At 33.8% G+C, this 19,875-nt stretch overlaps 1 protein-coding gene across 1 annotated transcript; it reads right to left on the bottom strand.

Annotated features, from left to right (window-relative positions):
• Nucleotides 1-1,596: 1,596 nt before the first annotated feature.
• LOC129233775 (zinc finger TRAF-type-containing protein 1 homolog) lies at nt 1,597-19,114 on the bottom strand. The gene is made up of 4 exons (XM_054867753.1): nt 18,880-19,114; nt 14,497-14,708; nt 10,835-11,006; nt 1,597-2,199 (listed from the first exon to the last, which is right to left on the bottom strand). The coding sequence occupies exons 1-4, from the start codon at nt 19,074-19,076 to the stop codon at nt 1,998-2,000; spliced, it is 783 nt and encodes a 260-aa protein (XP_054723728.1). The 5' UTR covers nt 19,077-19,114; the 3' UTR covers nt 1,597-1,997.
• Nucleotides 19,115-19,875: the final 761 nt, after the last annotated feature.

Genomic DNA, 19,875 nt, shown 5'->3' with positions numbered 1-19,875 from the left:
TAAAAATAATAGATTTGTCCATTTCCGGCTGTAAAACTGCTGTTTGTCTTTCCATACAATCCATGGTCAGACAGTTCAAATAGCAGCATATGATCCTTAAGCTTTGATTTTGTATGATCTTTTAACAGTGTATCTAAATATTACCTGTCCTATCATTTTGAAAATTATATTTGTACCAAATAAGTGGAACTCATCAGCATTAATACCTTCTTCGGCTGTTAAACCTGTAACAATATTGCATAGAGTAGAGTCAAGATGAAACGGAGATACATGCGCAGGTGGATTGTGGAATATAACCAAATTATTTAAGATCACTACTGTCTTTCCTTTGTCTACTGTCCCTCATTTCTTTTTGTTGCTCACTACTTTGCAAAAGATTAAAATTATTATTTTTTCAACATTTTGTGCTTGACTAACGTTGTGTTTTACACTTGTAGCAACTAAATTATTTAATAAAGTGATTATAATTTTCACGTAATTCTTAAATTCAAAGTCTCAAGCAATATGTACTTGATTTAAGCAAATGAAAAACTGGCATTATAAATGGCAACTCTTGTTAAATGAGAAGATTGCGGCCAAAGATTACATGGGAAATAAGATTTATTAATATTCTAGAACAATAAAATAAACTTAAATATAAAAAATGCATTTCAATGCATTTTTTATTATGCATGCTTTAATATTAAAAATGCATTTCAAAGTTTTCTTTTTTTATGCATGCTACTTTTCTTTTTGTCAGTGGAGTGGATTGGCATGCAATATGGGCCATATATGACCCGTGGGCCTCAGCTTTTCAACTGCTAGTTTATATATAAGTTGAATACGAGAATTACCTCTTAGCACATGGTGTAACCATATTTTTTCACTGTACTAAACGGGAAACAAATGAGTTCAGTTATCGGGATGCTCAAATTATACAAGTGACGAGTTATCACGGTTCCACCTAATTTTTTGGCATAAATGTGACATAAAAATTAACCAAGATGCTTTACCTATGTGTATTACAGTTGGGAAGGCTAAATGTGTTTTTTATATGTTTTAAAGAAGAATACTAGCTCACTTATTTTGAAAATAATTGCCACTAGCCCCCCACTTTACAATCTGATTTTGGGGGGGTTCCCGTGACCTAATTTTGTCTGATTTTGGATATGTTATTGTATTTTATTTACTGATACAATATCGATTGAAAAACCTTCTGTTGCAATTTGGTCCATGTTAATGGTATTTTTTTCTTAGTTTGACTGGACTAAGTGGCCATCCGTCCCGAATCTTGACGCCATATTACATTGTTTCGGAGGTCGTAGAATCAATAGTGTTTAAAGCCTTTAATGTAGCCTAATTTTTACGAAAAAAAAAGCTTGAGCGGCCATGCCCTCTAGCCACACATGCTTTTTTGCTCCCCCCCTCCCCTTTTTTTGGTGCATCAGCAACCTACAGGAAGAGAAAAAGTAAAAGCTAATGAGAAAGTTCAAAAAAAAAAAAAAAGTATGAGGTGACAACCAATATGTGTAATAAGAGTAAGGTTACCTGTATTTAGTGATACAAAAACTGGCTTAAAAAAAAAAAAACAAACACTAGTTGTGTAAAAGTGAAAAAGTAGACTTTAATGAAATTTGAAATACACTTATTAGGCAAATAAAAAGTATACTCAATAATTGTACAATGATAAAATCCTCAACCAATCAAATTAAGAAACCATCCTACAGTTTGAAAAATTGATCATACTGATTTTAGGTCTTTTCCTGAAGCTAGTTTACTGATTGTCGATGCCGTTTGCCATATCAGAGTAAACAACTAGGTTTAAGCATCCTTTCCATATTTTTTATTCTTCTCAATTTTTTTATTCCGATTCTTTTCCTCCTTAGTTCTTGGTCAACACATTGGAAAAAGTATTTTTTGTAACTTTACATGTATACATAATTTATTTCCTTTAATACAGTAGTATGTCCCAAAAGCGCTGAGGTCGCTGTAATAATCATCATTCACAGTAAACTTATCTATCTTTCCAAGAACATGATAATTCTCAAGCTTATGCGTTTAGCAGTCTGAAATTTGGCAAGATCTGTTTGGTTTAACAAAGTCAGCACCTGATACTCGCTCTCGACAGCCTTTTCGCAAAATTTGAATTCATACAGATTTGGCTTGATTTCCATTTCAATGTAAGGGCCTCTCAATATGATAAAATGCAGATTCATTTCACTGAAAAATAGAAATAATAAAGAACATAAATTAACACATCAGTGATTTTTTCTTTTCATAAAATAGACAGCAAAGTAATTTTGTTTGCTTTCCTTAGTATTGTCATACCATACACTGTGCAAGTTTAATTTGAATTTTCAGTCATCAATGCTTTAGTGTGTGGTGGTGGGGGGATATAACACCAACCACCAAAGTATTTGGATTATTATAGTAAAAGTGATACAAATTTACTGTAATTTGATTTCAAACAACGTTTTACCTTTAGTTTACCTTACCTTCAGGTACCTTTAGTGATATTAGGGAGAATAGCAGGGATTAGGGACTCTGACCCGAAAAGTTTCCAAAATTAAGGGCCAAAAAAACGCAATTTTGAACTCTTTTTGGTTTTCAGGGCTCCCAACACATTTTAACTTTAGAAAAGGGTAAAAAAGGACCATTTTCAATCAAAAAGAGGACTAAAGAGGACCAGTTAGGATTAAAAAGAGGACCTTGTGAGGACCATTTATTTAGGCCCAAGGAAGCACCAAAAGCAAATTAGCTGCCTGCTGCTAAATCTGTGAAGATAATTTGTTAATTAACCATAATGCTGAGATTTTAATGATACAATTCCTTTATCACCTTCTGCACAATTGATCTTTTTATCCATTGAATAATAATATTATTTAGGGGAGACCGGGGCAAGATGACGAATGTCTTAATTTTTTCCGTTTTCCACAAGGAAACAGCATCAGCTGGATACTACTGGTTCTCCTATCGGCTGTTCGTTCAGCAATAGTTTAAAGACGCTGAAATTGTCATATTTGTGTTAATTCTGAAGCTCTGATTGTTTACCGCTGCTCCGTTATAACTTTCATTCATGTGTAAATAAGCTCTGCTAAATGAATAAGAATGATAGGTTGTTTCTTTTTAGTATTTATGAGTAAATTAGTTTATATACTGCCTATTACCATGAATAAACGTTAATTAATCGCTTTCCTTGATGGCAGTGAAGATGAATTCTTTCAAACAGGCCGTCCGGGGCAAGATGACGGGCCGAAACACGGGGCAAGATGACAATACTTCTTCTTTACAAGTCCTGCTTGTAAAGAAGAATATTGTGACTCTCCAACATAAGAATGGTTCTAGTGCTGAAATGCCTAGAGGGTTGGCGTGAAGAATGTTTCAATTATAAAAATGGCATTTTTATTTGTGACTATTGTTAGCTGCACAATTAAACACTTCAACATTACTTTGCAATTCATTAGGCTTAATTTGATGCTTTGTAAGATGTAAAAACACAGTAAAAATTTGTTAAACTATGTAATATATTCAAAAAATAAATTGTGTTCAACCTTTTTCAGTGTTGTCATCTTGCTCCGAGGCCAAAGTCATCTTGCCCCAGTACTGGGGCAAGATGACGATTTGCTAAGGCTATGAAAAAATAAAAATGTCCTTCATTTATTTCATTTGAAAATTGAAATGGTACTATATTTAATACTACAAAGGACCACTCTAACAGCTCATGTAAAGGAAATTTTATTATCCTTAAAAATAAATTAATAAGCAACGAAAATTGTTAGCATAGTCATCTTGCCCCAGTCTCCCCTACACAAACATTTGGACGGGGGGGGGGGGGGAGGCGGGAAGCACTTAGCTCAGCACTTAAGGCAACCTCCTTAGAACTAAATAGGCGTAATGATACATTTTGAATTAAACCAGGGATGCTGGTAGTCTCACTGAAGGATAGATGAAGCTGTTCTTTAGTTTAAAATTATTTTGCCGTTTTTCTGTCTGCGATATATCCCTTCTCAAATGATATGAATCTATCACACACCAAATAGATCTACTGTATTGAAAGTTTTCCTAAAAATGTCTTAAATGCTCAATCACAAAGAGAAGCAGATCACACGAGGGTTAGTTTAGCAATTTTCATATTCAAAGTTTATTTTCAAGAATCATAAAGCTTACATCAAAAAAAAAAAAAAAAACTCCATAATTGCAGGGTTATGAGTGCTTGAACTTTTATGGGGGAGAAAAACAAATTCCCCCTTTAGCAGGCACCATGACAATGAAATGATGTACACAAATTCAACTTCATAAAATTTTATAATTCAACTGTGTTTCAAATACAAACGCTATTTTAAAATGTTATGTACTCAATTGTTTAAACTTAATACCCTCCCTCCCCTCAAAAAAATGAAAACAAGCTAAATATAATCAAAATTAAGTTTGCAAAACTAAATAAACTTGAATTAAACAACACAAAAATTATTTTTTAGTTATTTAAATAAAAATTAAATCGAGTTAATTTAACGTAGCGTGTCAAAATAACTTCTAACTGCCATAAATATAAAAAATATTTATAAGATGCAAAGCGAAGGAAAGCTCAGAGAAACAAATTTTCGCGAACCAAGTTCAATGCTGGCATGTTTCCCATAAAAGAAATTTATTCACTTTCTACTAAATTAAAACATAAAACATGCTACTCTAAGGTGGCATATAGGGAAAAAACATTCGATTGGGAAAAATATTCTAATGTTTACAAAATGCAAAAGGATTGAAATTTCAAACGCGTGAAGCAATTTTCCGCGAAGTCTGAATAAGCTCAATGTTGTTGTGGATTCCAAAATATTTCCTTCGTTAATTGTTGAAATTAAAAGAAAAATAAGCTAAACTAAGGTAGCATATGTCGAAATACCTTCCGATTGTGGAAAATATCAAAATATTTACCAGATGCAAAAGGATTGAAATTTCAAACGCGAGAAGCATTTTTCCGCGAAGTTCGAGTAAGTTCAATGTTGCCATGGTTTCCAAAATAATTCCTTCGTTAATTATTGAAATTGAATGAAAAATAAGCTAATCTAAAGTAGCATATGTCAAAATAACTTCCAATTGTCAAAAACATCAAAATGTTTACAAAATGCGAAAGAATTGAAATTTCAAACGCGAGATGCAACTTTTCGCGAAGTCCGGAGAAGCTCAATGTTGCTATGGTTTTCAAAATATTTCCTTCGTTAAATATTGAAATTGAACGAAAAACACGCTTAACTAAGGTAGCATATGTCAAAATAGCTCCCAATAGTGGAAAACAACAAAATATTTACAAGATGCAAAAGGATTGAAATTTCAAACGCGAGAAGCATTTTTCCGAGAAGTTCGAGTAAGTTTAATGAAATCCCACCAAAAACATTCTGTAAAAAACTAGCCAAGTCTCGATGGAGCTGCTTGTTTATCTCTAAAAAATAGTGAAATCTAGACAAAGTCATGACAAGTCTAAGGTTCCTTACTGCGATTTCTTTATTATTATAGTTAATGTTGTGTGACTTGGCCGTTAGACATTCTTTATACCTTAGTGGGTACTAGGTCAATTTTGTTTACACGTTTTCCAAGTGGCAATTTTCCATCATCAATGGGTAGTGGTTTCGGCGAAAGATTGGTGCAATGGTGTCATGGAGCACCTGGTTTTGTACCCTTGTGTACCCTTTAACGGTCAAGTCACACAACAATAACTATAATAATAAAGAAATCGCAGTAAGGAACCTTAGACTTGTCATGACTTTGTCTAGATTTCACTACTTTTTAGAGATAAACAAGCAGCTCCATCGAGACTTGGCTAGTTTTTTACAGAATGTTTTTGGTGGGATTTCATTTCTTTTTGTAGAAACATTTAATTTGTGTAATGTTCGAGTAGACTAAAGTTAGGCTAGATTAAGTTAGAAGATGGTGTCCCACTACGCTGGACTTTTGCAATGACAGTCGATTTTTTTATGTACCAATAGTAGAAGGGGGCATTACCATATCTCTAATACACCTGAGGGTTCTTCATTAGATACTTCAGCTTTCGATTTTTGACATCAAATGAAGCGGCCCCCCAAGTTGAATATTTTTTTTAAAGGTTGTATGCCGATCTCTAATAGTTTGGTTGGGTTCTTGTGTTTTCTAATCAGGGTCACTCCAGATCTTCAATTAGCCTAGTTTTTATAGTTTTCCCTTTATTTGGCCATCAAACCCTAACTCTGTATCAAATTTCACCTCTCTGAGTTTATGGGAAGTACTAGTTCTATTTTGATGATCATGAGCGAGTGAGTGAGTGTCATAAATGCGAAACTTTGCTTTCGCTTAACTTCGGAACTAAATGACCTACAGACTTGAAATTTCGGATTTTAAGTATGTGATTATAGCTTACTGGATGACGAAAATTTCTGCGTTCTAGTCTCATCAGAAGGTTCTCAAATAGGGGCCTGAAAATGCGGCGAAATGGTTCCAGTAAAGGATGGTACGGCAGTGTTTTCTTCGCGCTTGACTTGGCGGGGGCACTGCCGTGCCCCCAAATCCCACCAAAAACATTTTGTAAAAAACTAGCCAAGTCTCGATGGAGCTGCTTGTTTATCTCTAAAAAGTAATGAAATCTAGACAAAGTCATGACAAGTCCAAGGTTCCTTACTGCGATTTCTTTATTGTTATATTTAATGTTGTGTGACTTGGCCGTTAAACATTCTTTATACGTTAGTGGGTACAAGTCAATTTTGTTTACACGTTTTCCAAGTGGCAATTTTCCATCGTCAATGGGTAGCATTTCTGGAGACAGATTGGTGCAATCGTGTCATGGAGCACCGGGTTTTATACCCTTGTGTACCCTTTAACGGCCAAGTCACACAACATTAAATATAACAATAAAGAAATCGCAGTAAGGAACCTTCGACTTGTCAAGACTTTGTCTAGATTTCATTACTTTTTAGAGATAAACAAGCAGCTCCATCGAGACTTGGCTAGTTTTTTACAGAATGTTTTTGGTGGGATTTCACTTCTTTTTGTAGAAACATTTAATTTGTGTAATATTCGAGTAGACTAAATTTAGGCTAAATTAAATTAGAAGATGTGTCCCACTACGCTGGACTTTTGCAATGACAGTCGATTTTTTTATGTACCAATAGTAGAAGGGGGCATTACTATATCTCTAATACAGCCGAGACCAGCTGAAGGTTCTTCATTAGATACTTCAGACTTTCGATTTTCGACATCAAATGAAGCAGCCCACCAAGTTGAATATTTTTTGTGAAGGCGGTATGTCGATCTCTAAATCAGGGTCACTCCAGATCTTCGATTAGCCTAGTTTTTATAGTTTTCCCTTTATGTGGCCATTAAACCCTAACTCTGTACCAAATTTCACCTCTCTGAGTTTATGGGAAGTACTAGTTCTATTTTGATGATCATGAGTGAGTGTCATAAATGCGAAATTTTGCTTTCGCTTAAACCTCGGAACTAAATGAACTACAGACTTGAAATTTCGGATTTTAAGTACGTGATTATAGCTTACTGGATGACGAAAATTTCTGCGATCTAGTCTCATCAGAAGGTTCTCAAATAGGGGCCTGAAAATGCAGCGAAATGGTTCCAGTAAAGGATGGTACGGCAGTGTTTGCTTTGCGCTTGACTTGGCGGGGGCACTGCCGTGCCCCCCCGATGTTGCCACAGTTTCCAAAATATTTCCTTCGTCAATTATTGAAATTAAACGAAAAATGTGCTAAACTAAGGTAGCATATGTTAAAACAACTTCCAATTGTGGAAAACATTAACATATTTACAAGATGCAAAAAGATTTAAATTTCAAACGCGAGAAGCATTTGTCCGCGAAGTCCGAGTAAGTCGAATGCTGCCATGGTTTCCAAAATAATTCCTTCTTTGATTATTGAAATTAAACGAAAAGTAAGCTAAGCTAAGGCAGCACATGTCAAAATCACTTCGGATTGTAAAAAAGATTCAAAATATTAACTAGATGCAAAAAGATTGAAACCTCTAACACGAAAGCAATTTTTCACGATAAATCATATCGAATATATATGTTCAGAAAATTGTACTAATGAAATATTTTTAAAAGAGTTACAAGCACAATCCAATGATTTTTGAAAGAATTCAAGCAATAAAGAAACTTTTCATACTTTTTCAAAGTTTTCAAGCACATGAAAATGACCTCTTTTTTTTCCCCAAGAACTTTACAAGGTTTTTCATGGGCGTACGAATCTTGTTTAACACGCGCTGCAGCGGCGTGTTTGAGTGTACAATAACTTTTAACGAAATGAAAAACTTTTAAAATCTAATATTTAAGTAAAAACAATAAAAAAGCGGACTAATCGGACCAAAACTTCAAAAAGCGGTCTAAAGCGGACTTTACCATAAAAAACGGACTTTAAAGGACGGCGGGAAAAGCGGACCATTTGGGAGCCCTGGGTTTTGTCAAAGGGGGTAAAATCTTCTTTTGGATCACCAGTAAGTGTTTTTATCGCAACACTTAAACTTGCTGCTAGTCAGAAGTTGTTGCCGCAGCATGATCCAACTTTCAAGGTCATTCCAAAGTCGAAAAATGAATGGGAGGTTATATGAAATTGAAGACCTCTTTTGTACATCACACATGGCTTAAATACAGGGGAAGAATCCCCCAGAAAGTTTAAAAATTTGTCGTCTTGAAAAATCAATTTGACAATCTTTGATAATGTTAGAGGGAGAAGAGGTTTGAGGTTGCTCCCCGTCCATTTTTCAAAACTGCAATTGTTATATCCCTAATTATGTTTATAAAATAAATTCAGGAGCTCTCCAACAAAATTTTTTAAATTGTAGCTTTAAAAACGCAGTTTTGAAAGATTTTTGGTGATGTTAAGGGAAAGAGAGGTTCAAGGACCCAACCCTGTAAAATTTCTTAATTTGGTTTTAAAAATGCATTTTAGACAATTTTTGGTAATATAAAAGGGGGTGGGGGTAGTTCAGGGTCTCTAGTTCTTTTATGAAATTAAATCTTTTTAAATGCAATTATTGATTATGACCTATTATGCTGTAAGGGAAGAAGGGGGAAGGGTCGGGGGCTCTACCCCGAAATTTTGTGAAATTATAGTTTCAAAAACACAGTTTCAGATGATCTTTTATAATGTTTGAGAAAAGAGAGATTCAAGGCCATTCCCAGGGAATTTTTTGAAATTGAAATCTTCAAAACAACATTATAATATACCATCTTTGGTATCGTTAAGGAGACCGGGAATCTTTCCCAATTGAAGCTCTAAAAACATAATTTTGGTTGACTTTCAATGATATTAGGGGGAAGAGTTTTTGGAGCTTCTCTCCAGAAAATTTTCAATCAAAAAAAATCTTTAATGATGTTAGGCAGAAAAGTGGGGGAGGGGGGAGATACATTCCCCTGGAACAATTTTGAAGTTAGCTTTTGAAAAGGCAGGTTTTAGAAGTTCTTTGGTAATGAGTGGGAGAAAGGGCTTTTGGGCCCTTTTTGGGTCATTTTTGGGGGTGCGCCCCCAGAAATTTTTATTGTAATTGAAGCCCTAAAAACGAAAGTGTAGACAATTTTTAGTGATATGGGGGAAGGGGATGGCGTTGTCAACTTCATTTTTTCCGAGTTAAAGTCCGAAAAACGAAATTTTTGGCATTTTTTTTTATAGCATGTGAAACTTTCAAAATTGGGGGGGGGGGGGGTCTCCACTAGTTCTACTGAAGGTTTACTATTCCACCTTATTTATTTGCAGAGAGCTAAGAAATAGGGTTTCCAATTCCGCGCCTAATTCTACCCTACGGAATTTCAAGATCGTGAGGAGCCCCATCCCGGGGGATTGACTTTATCATTCTAAAAAATAAATTTTAATGTCAAATAGAAAAAGTTGTGCTTTTTAGGAAGGACTGCTTCTGTTACTTGAATTTAGTTTTTTTGAATTCTGGACACCAGTTGTAGAGTGCTACAAAGTCATACACCAATTAACAACTATTGTTTGGTTTTGGTATGCAAAAGTGTACCCTAAAGATGTGTTTTAACAAAGTATTGCTCGTATGGGATGGGAAGGAGTTTTTGTACAAAAAATAAAGCGCTTGATGAATACACGTGCTGTGGCTCCACAGCAGTTGATATTACTGAGATTAAATAATTTTAAAAATATAATAAATAATAATGCTAAATAATTTATTTAGCAAAATATCCCCATAAACTTCATCAACTTCTAAAAAAGATTTTTAAAGTTTCCTTCTCGAGGTTATGCTAGTTTCTTGCTGAAAAATAGTAAATTTTGGTTGGAAAAACAGTAAAACATATATGATTGCAAATCAAAATAAATATTTCAAATTCTTATATTTGAATAATATTTTACAGTTAGACGAATACATATAGTCAAATGTACACTGAAAATAATCAACAGATATTAGTTATTAATTAAATACGAAATGGTAGTTTACTTTCACCTCCTTTGAGAGTTTTCTGAAGTTTCAACTTTCTCCTCTTATTAAAATAGTGTACTTTGGTTTTTTTGTGAATGATTTTTCATAAACTCCTTGAATTTTTCACTGTCAAATAACTCCTTAAAATCGAAACATTTAGTCTTTAGAAACATAAAATTGCAAAAAATTAGTTTTCGAATAGAAAGTCTCCAGCATTACAAAAAAAAAGTCAAAACTTAATTTTGGATGTTAAATGGAATGAACGGTTCAGTTTAGACGCTCTTAACGGACCCTAAATTAACATTACACCCATGAAAGAGGAAACAGGACTTCATGCATTGGTTGTTATAGCAGAAGGGTTGCAGTAAAGCATTACTGCTACTCAAATTTATTCTAATTTTAGAAGAAAAAGAAGAAAAAAAATGTTAAGAACAAAACAACAATCGTGTACCTGTTGAGTCTTGACTTTGCTACTAGCTGATATTTCAGTTGAAGAGGTAGAGATTCAGTCATATCTTTTAGACAACATGCACGGACTAACCACTGTAAACCAAAAGCAGAAAACTTTGATGTTTCAAATAAAAGGTTCTTGTTGTCTTCTCCACATGGCTTGAATTGAATATCTGAAATAGGTTTGATTTTGTGGCTGATATAAAATCTGAGTGAATCAAAGTTTTTCAAAAACAGTATGGAACGAATTTTGGAATCCCGAAATCCGAAAGACCCAACACTTTACTCCTTATTTATTTAAAACTTTTATTCCAAAAAAAAAAAAAAAAGAAAGATAAAAACGTCCACTTTTTAAAAATTTTACATGATTAAAATTTTGAAAAATCGGCTATATTTTGTAGGAAATAAAGTATTTACAACTTCTTTTTATGGTTTCTCAGTGCCACATGTCATACATATTAGTATTATGCTGTACTTGTGTAACAACCTTTTGTCATCCATGATTGATACAATATATATACCTAGCATGAGTGACCACAAAGGGTGGTAGTTTGTGGTGTCACCCTTCCGCTTAAAAATGCAAAAAAGAAAAAAAAAAGTCTTAATGTTAAACCCTAAGTTTATACAATTTTTAGAAAAAAAAAATATTTGAGTTTTTAGTAAATTTGAAGTTGGCTGATGTAGAAGAGACAAACAAAAACTATGGACACTTTTTACAGACGCATGTGCGCAGGGCCATCGCGAGGTCAAAAAAGTTAGGGAAGTATGAAATTGATGGCTTCTCAATTATTTCAAACCATTCAAATGTATTTCAAACAAGGGAAAGATATAGGGTTATTCGTTTTTTTGGTTTAAGAGGAAGTCACTCCTAGGGCCTAGGCAGGTCCGGATCTATAAATTTTGGGCCCCCCTGCAGCAAAATCTGTAGGGTCCCTTCCCCATGGGTCAGTAGTGCATATTTGCAATGTTAATAAGTCTTAGTGCTAGTTTTTTCAAATTTTTTGTTTCAATTTCTTGGACTGTATGGCCCCTTAAGGACGAGGGCCCCGCACTGCGGGTACGCAGATTCATGTCTGCTCCTAGGTCTAAGGATTGAAATTATGTACCTTACCCTGAGTATAATATAGACTCTAACTGGAGGTAGGGGGGATTTTGGGGGTTTATCCCTAGGAAAATTTTTGAATTAGTACTCACCAAAATGCATTTTAGTTGAACGTTGATAATGTTAAGGGGAGAAGAGCTTCATGAGAGCTCTCACGTTCATTTTTCGAAATTGTAGCATTAAAAATACAAATGTTACCTCCAAATCTATTAGTGAAAGGTAGGTTCAGGGGAAGTCCCCCAGACAGTTTTCCAAATAATAGGTCTTAAAACAGTTTTAGATAAACTTTGGTGATGTTACGGGAAGGAGAGGAATGAGGGCTCACTCCAGAAAAATTTTCAAATTTATCGTCCTAAAAAGGAAATCTAGACTAGCTTTGGTCTAGAGAATGTTAGGGGGTTAAAGAGGTTTGATGCCCACCCTCGGGTATTTTCGAAATTGAACTCTTTAAAATGCGTTTGTAGGCCATCTTTAAAAATGTTTAGAAGACCAACAATTTTTCTAAACAAAAGCTCTAAAAACGCAACTAAAACAACTCTTTAGAAAGCTGTGACAAAGACTAAATAAATAAAATGATTTAACTACTAATCAGAATCTCTATTTAGTTTTAGAGCCGTTACTCGATAACTTAGTTGTTCCAGAAACACAACTTCAATATTTTCCCACAATCCCACATTATCCACAAAATTCAATATTTTCCCACCAACCATAACTAAGTGATCCAATGGGCCATTTCAGGATGCTATACATTAAAGTAATATGTAATAAACAAAGCAAATCATTGTTTTTCTGGGTTGTCTGCATATTTTTCACCAAAAGTGCTGATAAAAACCTTGTAAAATGATGCCTTATTTATGAAATTTGATGAAGTATTCAAGAAGTTATGACATTCCCACAGGAAAACACCTTTAAGAAATAAGTATATGAATTATAATATAGTCAACTCTAGATATTTCAAAGTCCCAAGGGACTGGCTGAAACCCTTTTGAGTTATGGGGTTCCCATAGACTTCTCAAGAGTTTGGGACCCAAGGAAAATTTTAAGATAGAGGAATATTCAAGCTACAAGGCTTCCGTAAGTTGACTGTATGTCGTGTATGAGTATAATGAGAAAACTCTATTTGACTCGCAAAAATCCTTATTTTTGCGTACTATGCAGAAGAAATAAATCAAAAAAAATAAAACAGAGAGTGTAAATGAGTGTTTACAGGTACGTATGTTCCCTATACAAATCCAGTTTACGTCGGATCTTGACCAAATTTGGCAGGGAGGTTGGGCCCTTGGGAAGGAACATAGGAGGCTTTTTAAACGCCAAAAAAGACAAGAAGCATTCAAATTTTAACTTTAGGACAGGAAAATGGCCTTTTTCATATGTTGGGAGGGGGGGGGGATGCTCGCAAAAATTAGAACAAAATATCCATAGAAACACCTGATTTTTTAGCATCAGATAAAATGTATTCCAATGTTCCCAGGAAATTAGAATGTGAATTATAACTGTTTTTAAATCATTTCATGCTAAAATGTAGGTAAGCCTTCAATTAGAAATTCATTGTTGAACAATGCTTGTATTAAAATTTGTAGCGTGAAAAAAATCATTGAGAAGAAAGATCTGTTATCATTTTTTTCCTTGAATACGAAGAAATAAAATTCTGGCTTTTGTTTTGAGGTTTTTTCTTTAATCAAAAAATTTAAAATTTTTCCTTTTTTTGTTATTTTTCTGCAATCTTTAGGGAAATTTTACATTTTCTTTTTTTTTCAAGCTTGACACCTCAATTGACATAGCTTTTATTATCGAAGTAGATTGTGGAAAGCAGGGCAATGCATCTAGTACTACATAAGAAAGAGTAAAGAGAAAAACTTTTGTTTGAATTTCCATAAAAAGTTACCACACATCATACAATGTCACAGTTCCTTTCATTACAAGTTTGGGGGATCCTCACAATGCATATTTATGGACCCCTTTGTCAATCACAGAACTATGTAAAACATTTACCATATTTGTATCTCTTTTTGGGGCCACTATGGTTTTAGGACCTCTCGCAACTGTAACGCAATAAATCGGCCTTTGTTTTCTATTACTTTTTTATAGGCAAGGACGTTCCCATAGGGGTATACTCCATATAGGTCATATACTGTAAAACAATTTTCAGACATATAGATATAGTGTATACCCTCAAGATTAAAAATTTTTCATGAAAAATTTAGATTTTATCATTGCATTTTAAAATTTTACTTACTGCAAAAATAATATATTAATGTTAACCACATTTTCCCACAAGTAACCTTTTTTTTTTATAGTTCTTAACACTTTGTAAATCAACACCTTTTGAAAATACCCAAGAAGTACAATATCATTTCAAAACATGAAATTTTAATTTTACCAGTTTTTTTCTTCTTCCTGGAAAACCTGGAACTCTATCACTCTCGGGCTATACCCTCAAGAATTTCTGGACATATTATGTATATGATCGCATACACATATTGTGCATAGTTGATTACTGGGAATTTACCCTCAGAAAAATTGATGGGATTATCATTGCTTATAGTGACATTCTGACTTACCAGAATAAGCATTTTTTTCCACAGAAAGCAGTTCCAGGATTTTGTCATAGAACTTTACTTCTTCTGTTCGTTGCTTGTCAACTGTCTCGAGGCATTTTAGGATATTATAACCATTAAGGTGGGGTTGTCTGCATTGTGCTTCATGATGATGTTTTTCTTTAAATGGGCCTTTCCATAAACATCCAATTGAATAGTTTTCACACAATGATGGCCTAAAAAAAGGGAAGCAACATCAGCAAGAGAATATAAGTCATATAGAAAAGGAAAAAATTCTTTACTAAATGACCTGCATTTACTATTTGATTCATTCTAATGCTCATTTATTGTATTGTTCAAGAGTTTTTTTCTCCAGCTTTACTTAATCCTAGAATTACGACGGTCTTCATATACCTAGAGAATTGTGGCGGTCTTCGTATACCTAGAGAATTATGGCAGCCTTCATATACCTAGAATTAAGGTGATCTTCGTATACCTAGAATTAAGGTGATCTTCGTATACCTAGAATTAAGGTGGACTTAATATACCTGAGTCATTCCATGTCAACTGACCTAATTTTGCATGTCGTCCCTACTCGACTAACTCCGATTTCGATGAAATTCTATAGAGGTGTAGAGATGCTTTTGAAACCGACCTAAGCAAATTTTCAGCTTCCTAGGTTCAAATCCTGAGGATCTAGGAACTCCGAAAAATGTGATCCAAAATGGCGGATCAGCTTTTTGTGCCAAATTGCCATATTTAGACTAAGTTTACAGAAAATTTTATTACACTTGAAACCTGAAGTTTTAAGCGCTTAACGTAGGTTTGGCCGTGAACTATTTTTGTGAATTTGAGCTCGTTAGATTTCGTTTAGATTAGTTGTCATAAAATCTGAACGAAAATTATTCAAAAGCTCATATTTTGTGATTCCATTGTAAAAGTACTTGTTTTCAATGGGTCACAGTTGCAGAGCTTAAATATGTATTTTCTAAAAGATATTGACATCCAAAATGGTTATCAAAACCGTTCAAGTGAAAAATAGTCTATTTTCAAAGCGCTATAGTTCAAGTTTGTCACCTTGCATCTTCTTTTTGTTACAACCATTAGAAACTTTTCCTTTCAAAATAAGTTTTATCTTTGATGGAGTTCTTTCGTTTAAGGATAAAAAAAAATGAGCTTAAAATTCAGACTGTCGTAACGAGTTGCAATGTTTAAGAGCAGGTTGCGGCAAATTTTATCACACTGGAAGCCTGAAATTTTAGGGGCTTAAAGTACTTTCGGTTGTCAATACGTCCTAGTATTTTTATGAATTTGAGTTCACTAACTTTTATGTAGCAAGCGTGCAAAGTCACAAGAAAAATGCAGGGGAGAGAAACTTTTCCCTGGATTTTAGAATTTCATAAATTCTGAACAAAAATGATTCAAAAGCTCGTACTTTGTAATTCTATTGTCAATATACATGTTTTTAATGGTTTATAGTTACAGAGCGTAAATATTGATTTTCTAAAAAATATTAGCATCCAAATGTCTGTCAAAATCATTCACATAAAAAACAGCCTATTTTTAATGCTTTGTAGGTCAAGTTTGTCACCTTGCATCTTCTTTTCGTTGGCACCATTTGAACAGGGGTCTGTCCAGGATTTTTCACAGGGTCCGTTTTTTGTGAAAAATAAAATAATTTTGTGAAAAGTGAATTATTTTTGTGAAAAATAAAATAATTTTGCAAAAAAAAAAAAAAAAATTTGTTAAATCGAAATTTTAGAATTTAGAGCAGGCACAAACTACATCATTTAAACTTAAAGTAGAGAGTTTTCCTCTTCTATGTTGAGAATATCATTCTGGGGTGTTTTTCTAGTATTTAGCGGGGGGGGGGGGCGGTATCGCTAACTCAAGTAGCAATATTTATCTATCATTCTACATTATGTTAAATTATACTAGAAATATTTCTGTACAGCAGTTAAAATAATTGTAACAAAAAAAAAAATAATAAATAAAATTCAGACGAGGGGGTTCAGCATTTAACTTTTTGACCCAGGACACTCTTAAAATTGCACAGAATTTCGTTTAAAACTTATAAATTCCGTGATTTTAACAAAAATAAAAATAGATTTTATTTGTTTACTTTTTAACAAAGCGTACTAAACATCAAAAATTCAAAATATCGGAATCCCATAGCGGATGCAAAGAGATCGCAATTCTCAAAGTGAAGGCATCAAAGGTATAAAAACGGCTTGTAAAAGAAATATTTTTGATAAAATTATTTTTAAATTGCATTTTAGAGTCCTATGATAAACATATCATTAATATCTGTGGACACAGCTAAAGCAAAAATAAAATTAAACCATTGATTCAGCATTTTAATTTTTGAGTCATAAAAGAAAATGGAATTTTGCTTTAAAAACTTGAAGTGCGTGTTCTAACAAAAATAGACTTTTCATTTATTTGCATCCTAATAAAACGAAGTTAGCTTGAAAAATGAACAAAATATGATTCTTATATCGGATGTTAAAAGATTGTATTTTTAAAAATGTAGACATCTAAAGAAAAAAAAAGGCAAGTAAAACAGTTTATTTAAAGTTAATCATCCTTGTTAGCATCGAAAAATCAAACCCATATAATTTTCTCCCAAAATAACAGTTGAACATCGCACCGCACCATAGAAACGCAAATATTGACAAGCTGGTAAAATGATGAGAATATTTTCGAATCAAGTCATTATAAAGGTTTAACGCCAGACGCTAAATGGCGATAATTTTGAAATTAGTAACCCTATCTGAAGCGATCACATTTTTTTCCCCACCCTTACTATCTCTTTGCAGTTTTAAGTTCATTTCGCTGATATATATTATTATTGTTTATTAAATCATCAGTGGGGGAGAAAAGTGCTTACCAAACGCCTTTTCAGAAAAGTTTACAACAACACCGCTGCTAATTAGCTGTGATAAAACAAAATTATTTGAAACCAAACTTATTTCCAGCTGTTAATTTCTTTCCAAGAAGCAAACAACAAGCATTATATTTATTTGGCAGTAGCAATTTATCGCTTGCAGGAGCATCACAAGAGTGCTGATTTTTTTTTCTTTGCAAAATTAGCAGATTTTGTTAAGCTGATCCCTCTAATTTGACTTTAAGTAAGGTTCCAAAAATTATCGGTTTAATATGCGTTACTTTGCTCTCAGATTTGCTCCTTCAAAAAACAATTTGTGAAAGATCCGATCTTGTTTATCAGAATTTTGTGAAGGGTCCGTTTTGGTTGATCGGAATTTTGTGAAAGGTCCGTTTTGTTTGATAGGGATTTTGTGAAAGGTCCGTTTTGGTTGATCGGATTTTTGTGAAGGGTCCGTTAACGGACCCAAATATCCTCTGGCCAGACCCCTGTTGAAAGAACACATTTTTTCCCATCAAAGTAGTTTTTTATTACGAAGATGTTCTTTCAGATAAGCATAAAAAAATAAGCTTGAAATACTGTTTGCCATTCGCAAGAAAGTCTTGTTCTACAATAAATAAAGAATGGTGAATGCCGTACATACAGAATATTAGGGATTTTGTGACTGTTATTAGTCAGAAATAGGTTTTTAATTCTTTTCTTAAAAGTTCTTCTGCAATTTAAATGTGTTAGAAACAGAAAAATATTCTGTTCTGGAATGGGAACAGAATAATACATCAGACAGAACAAGAAAATTTTGTATTTCTATCATATTTCATTTGCAAAGTGAACTTTTTTCACCTTTTTTTACTCCAGATCTAACTTGACCTATGGTCGAAAAACTAAACTTCAATCTCCAAAGGAAAATCGTTACAAGCCGTGAAAAACCAAGTTTGAATAATCTCATCTCAATTAAAATTATTGATGTTTTATTTGGGGTTTTCATAGTTACGTCTTTTCGATTCACTTGTTTTTTCATTCTTATTAACAAACCTTCAGCGTTTTGATTTTAACAGAAAATCTTAGGCTCAACTCAATTTAAGCCCCGCGAGTTAAAGATCAAAATATATTTCTAGAGACCACGAATATGAAAGCGACTTTTCAAACGTATACAACTGCAGTTTTGCAATGCTCAGGAGCCTCCAGGCCCTTACCGCTCTGCAAGTTAGTACAAATTATTTTGAAACCCGGGGAAGGCGTGCTTTTTGTTTCAAAGGGACCTCATAATGCGTTTTTAATCTGTTTCTTTGTAATTGACCATTTAAATTTTGCGAGTCAACTAATATTGTGAAGCAATCATCAGGGTTTGATGAGCGTTAGCGAACAGGTGGCAGAGCCCCCTAGATTTAGAAAAGAGGGTGAGCATGCATCTTGTATAGCTGCTAATTTACATTAATGAAAAGTGCCATTAAATTGATGAAAGTGTATGAGTCTGAAATCAAAATGAAACATTCATAATGCTGGATTGCTATGTTTCCTACCTTTCCATACACTCCAGAGTCTTGTGGTACTTATATGCATCGAGTGGATATTCCAGGCAACAATAGGGGCAGGTGACAGGCAGCTGGCATATTGTATTTTCGACGGCAATGTTGCGAGAACACAAATCCTTACTTATAGTAGTGTTGCATGTTGGGCAAGATGTAATTTCATTTTGGAGTTTACTCTCGGCAATCATGTCACCAAGACAGCCAGAACATATCAGATGACCATATTTGCACTGAAATAGACATACTTTTTAAGTTTGCAAGACATATGTATCAATACATAAATAAAACTCATAGCAGTGTGTTCTAGCTAACTATAAATAGATGTTATTTACTTATCAAAGAATATTAAGTTGCGAGAACATTATTTTTTCAAGGCCCATACTTAGAACAGTAAACTCCCGTTTAACTGCAGAATTGACAGGTGTGGCTTTGAGGGATAACCGATTCTGCGAGTCATTGGAGTCTGCAGAACCTAATATAGGAGTTGATTCAAACACAAATTGGGTCCGCTTTGCAGTGCCTTCAAAAAATTCGATATTGAAAAAAGAGGCCCCTTCACAAAATTCTATAGCGCGAAAGCTACCCATTCAAAAAATTCTATATTGCAAAAGCAAACCCTTCAAAAAATACTATATCGTAAAAGCGATTTCGTTTTTTTTTTGCTCCAATATTAAATGCATTTTTCATCAATTCAATAATATGGGGGGAAATATTTTATTTACATTTTTTAATTTTAGACCATTTGAAAACTTGGAATTTTTTGCCTAAGAGGAAGTTTGTTTGAAGTCTCTACAAGCATTAGGAGAGCTGTAGGAATGGTTTAGAGGAAAACAACATCCAAGGCTTACCTTAAGCAAGCTGAACAATTCTAAATGGTTAAGTTCAAGAATAAAATCAAAAGTTAAAGATAAACTAGCTGTTTTGCTCGGCTTTGCACGGTCCATCTCGAAAATAAAAGTTATGTCAAGTGACGCGTGTTCAACACTC

Source organism: Uloborus diversus, unplaced genomic scaffold, assembly GCF_026930045.1.
Source record: "Uloborus diversus isolate 005 unplaced genomic scaffold, Udiv.v.3.1 scaffold_712, whole genome shotgun sequence".
NCBI lineage: Eukaryota > Metazoa > Arthropoda > Arachnida > Araneae > Uloboridae > Uloborus > Uloborus diversus.
Note: the sequence above shows the minus strand (reverse complement) of the source record. Positions and strands in the feature narration are given on the sequence as shown.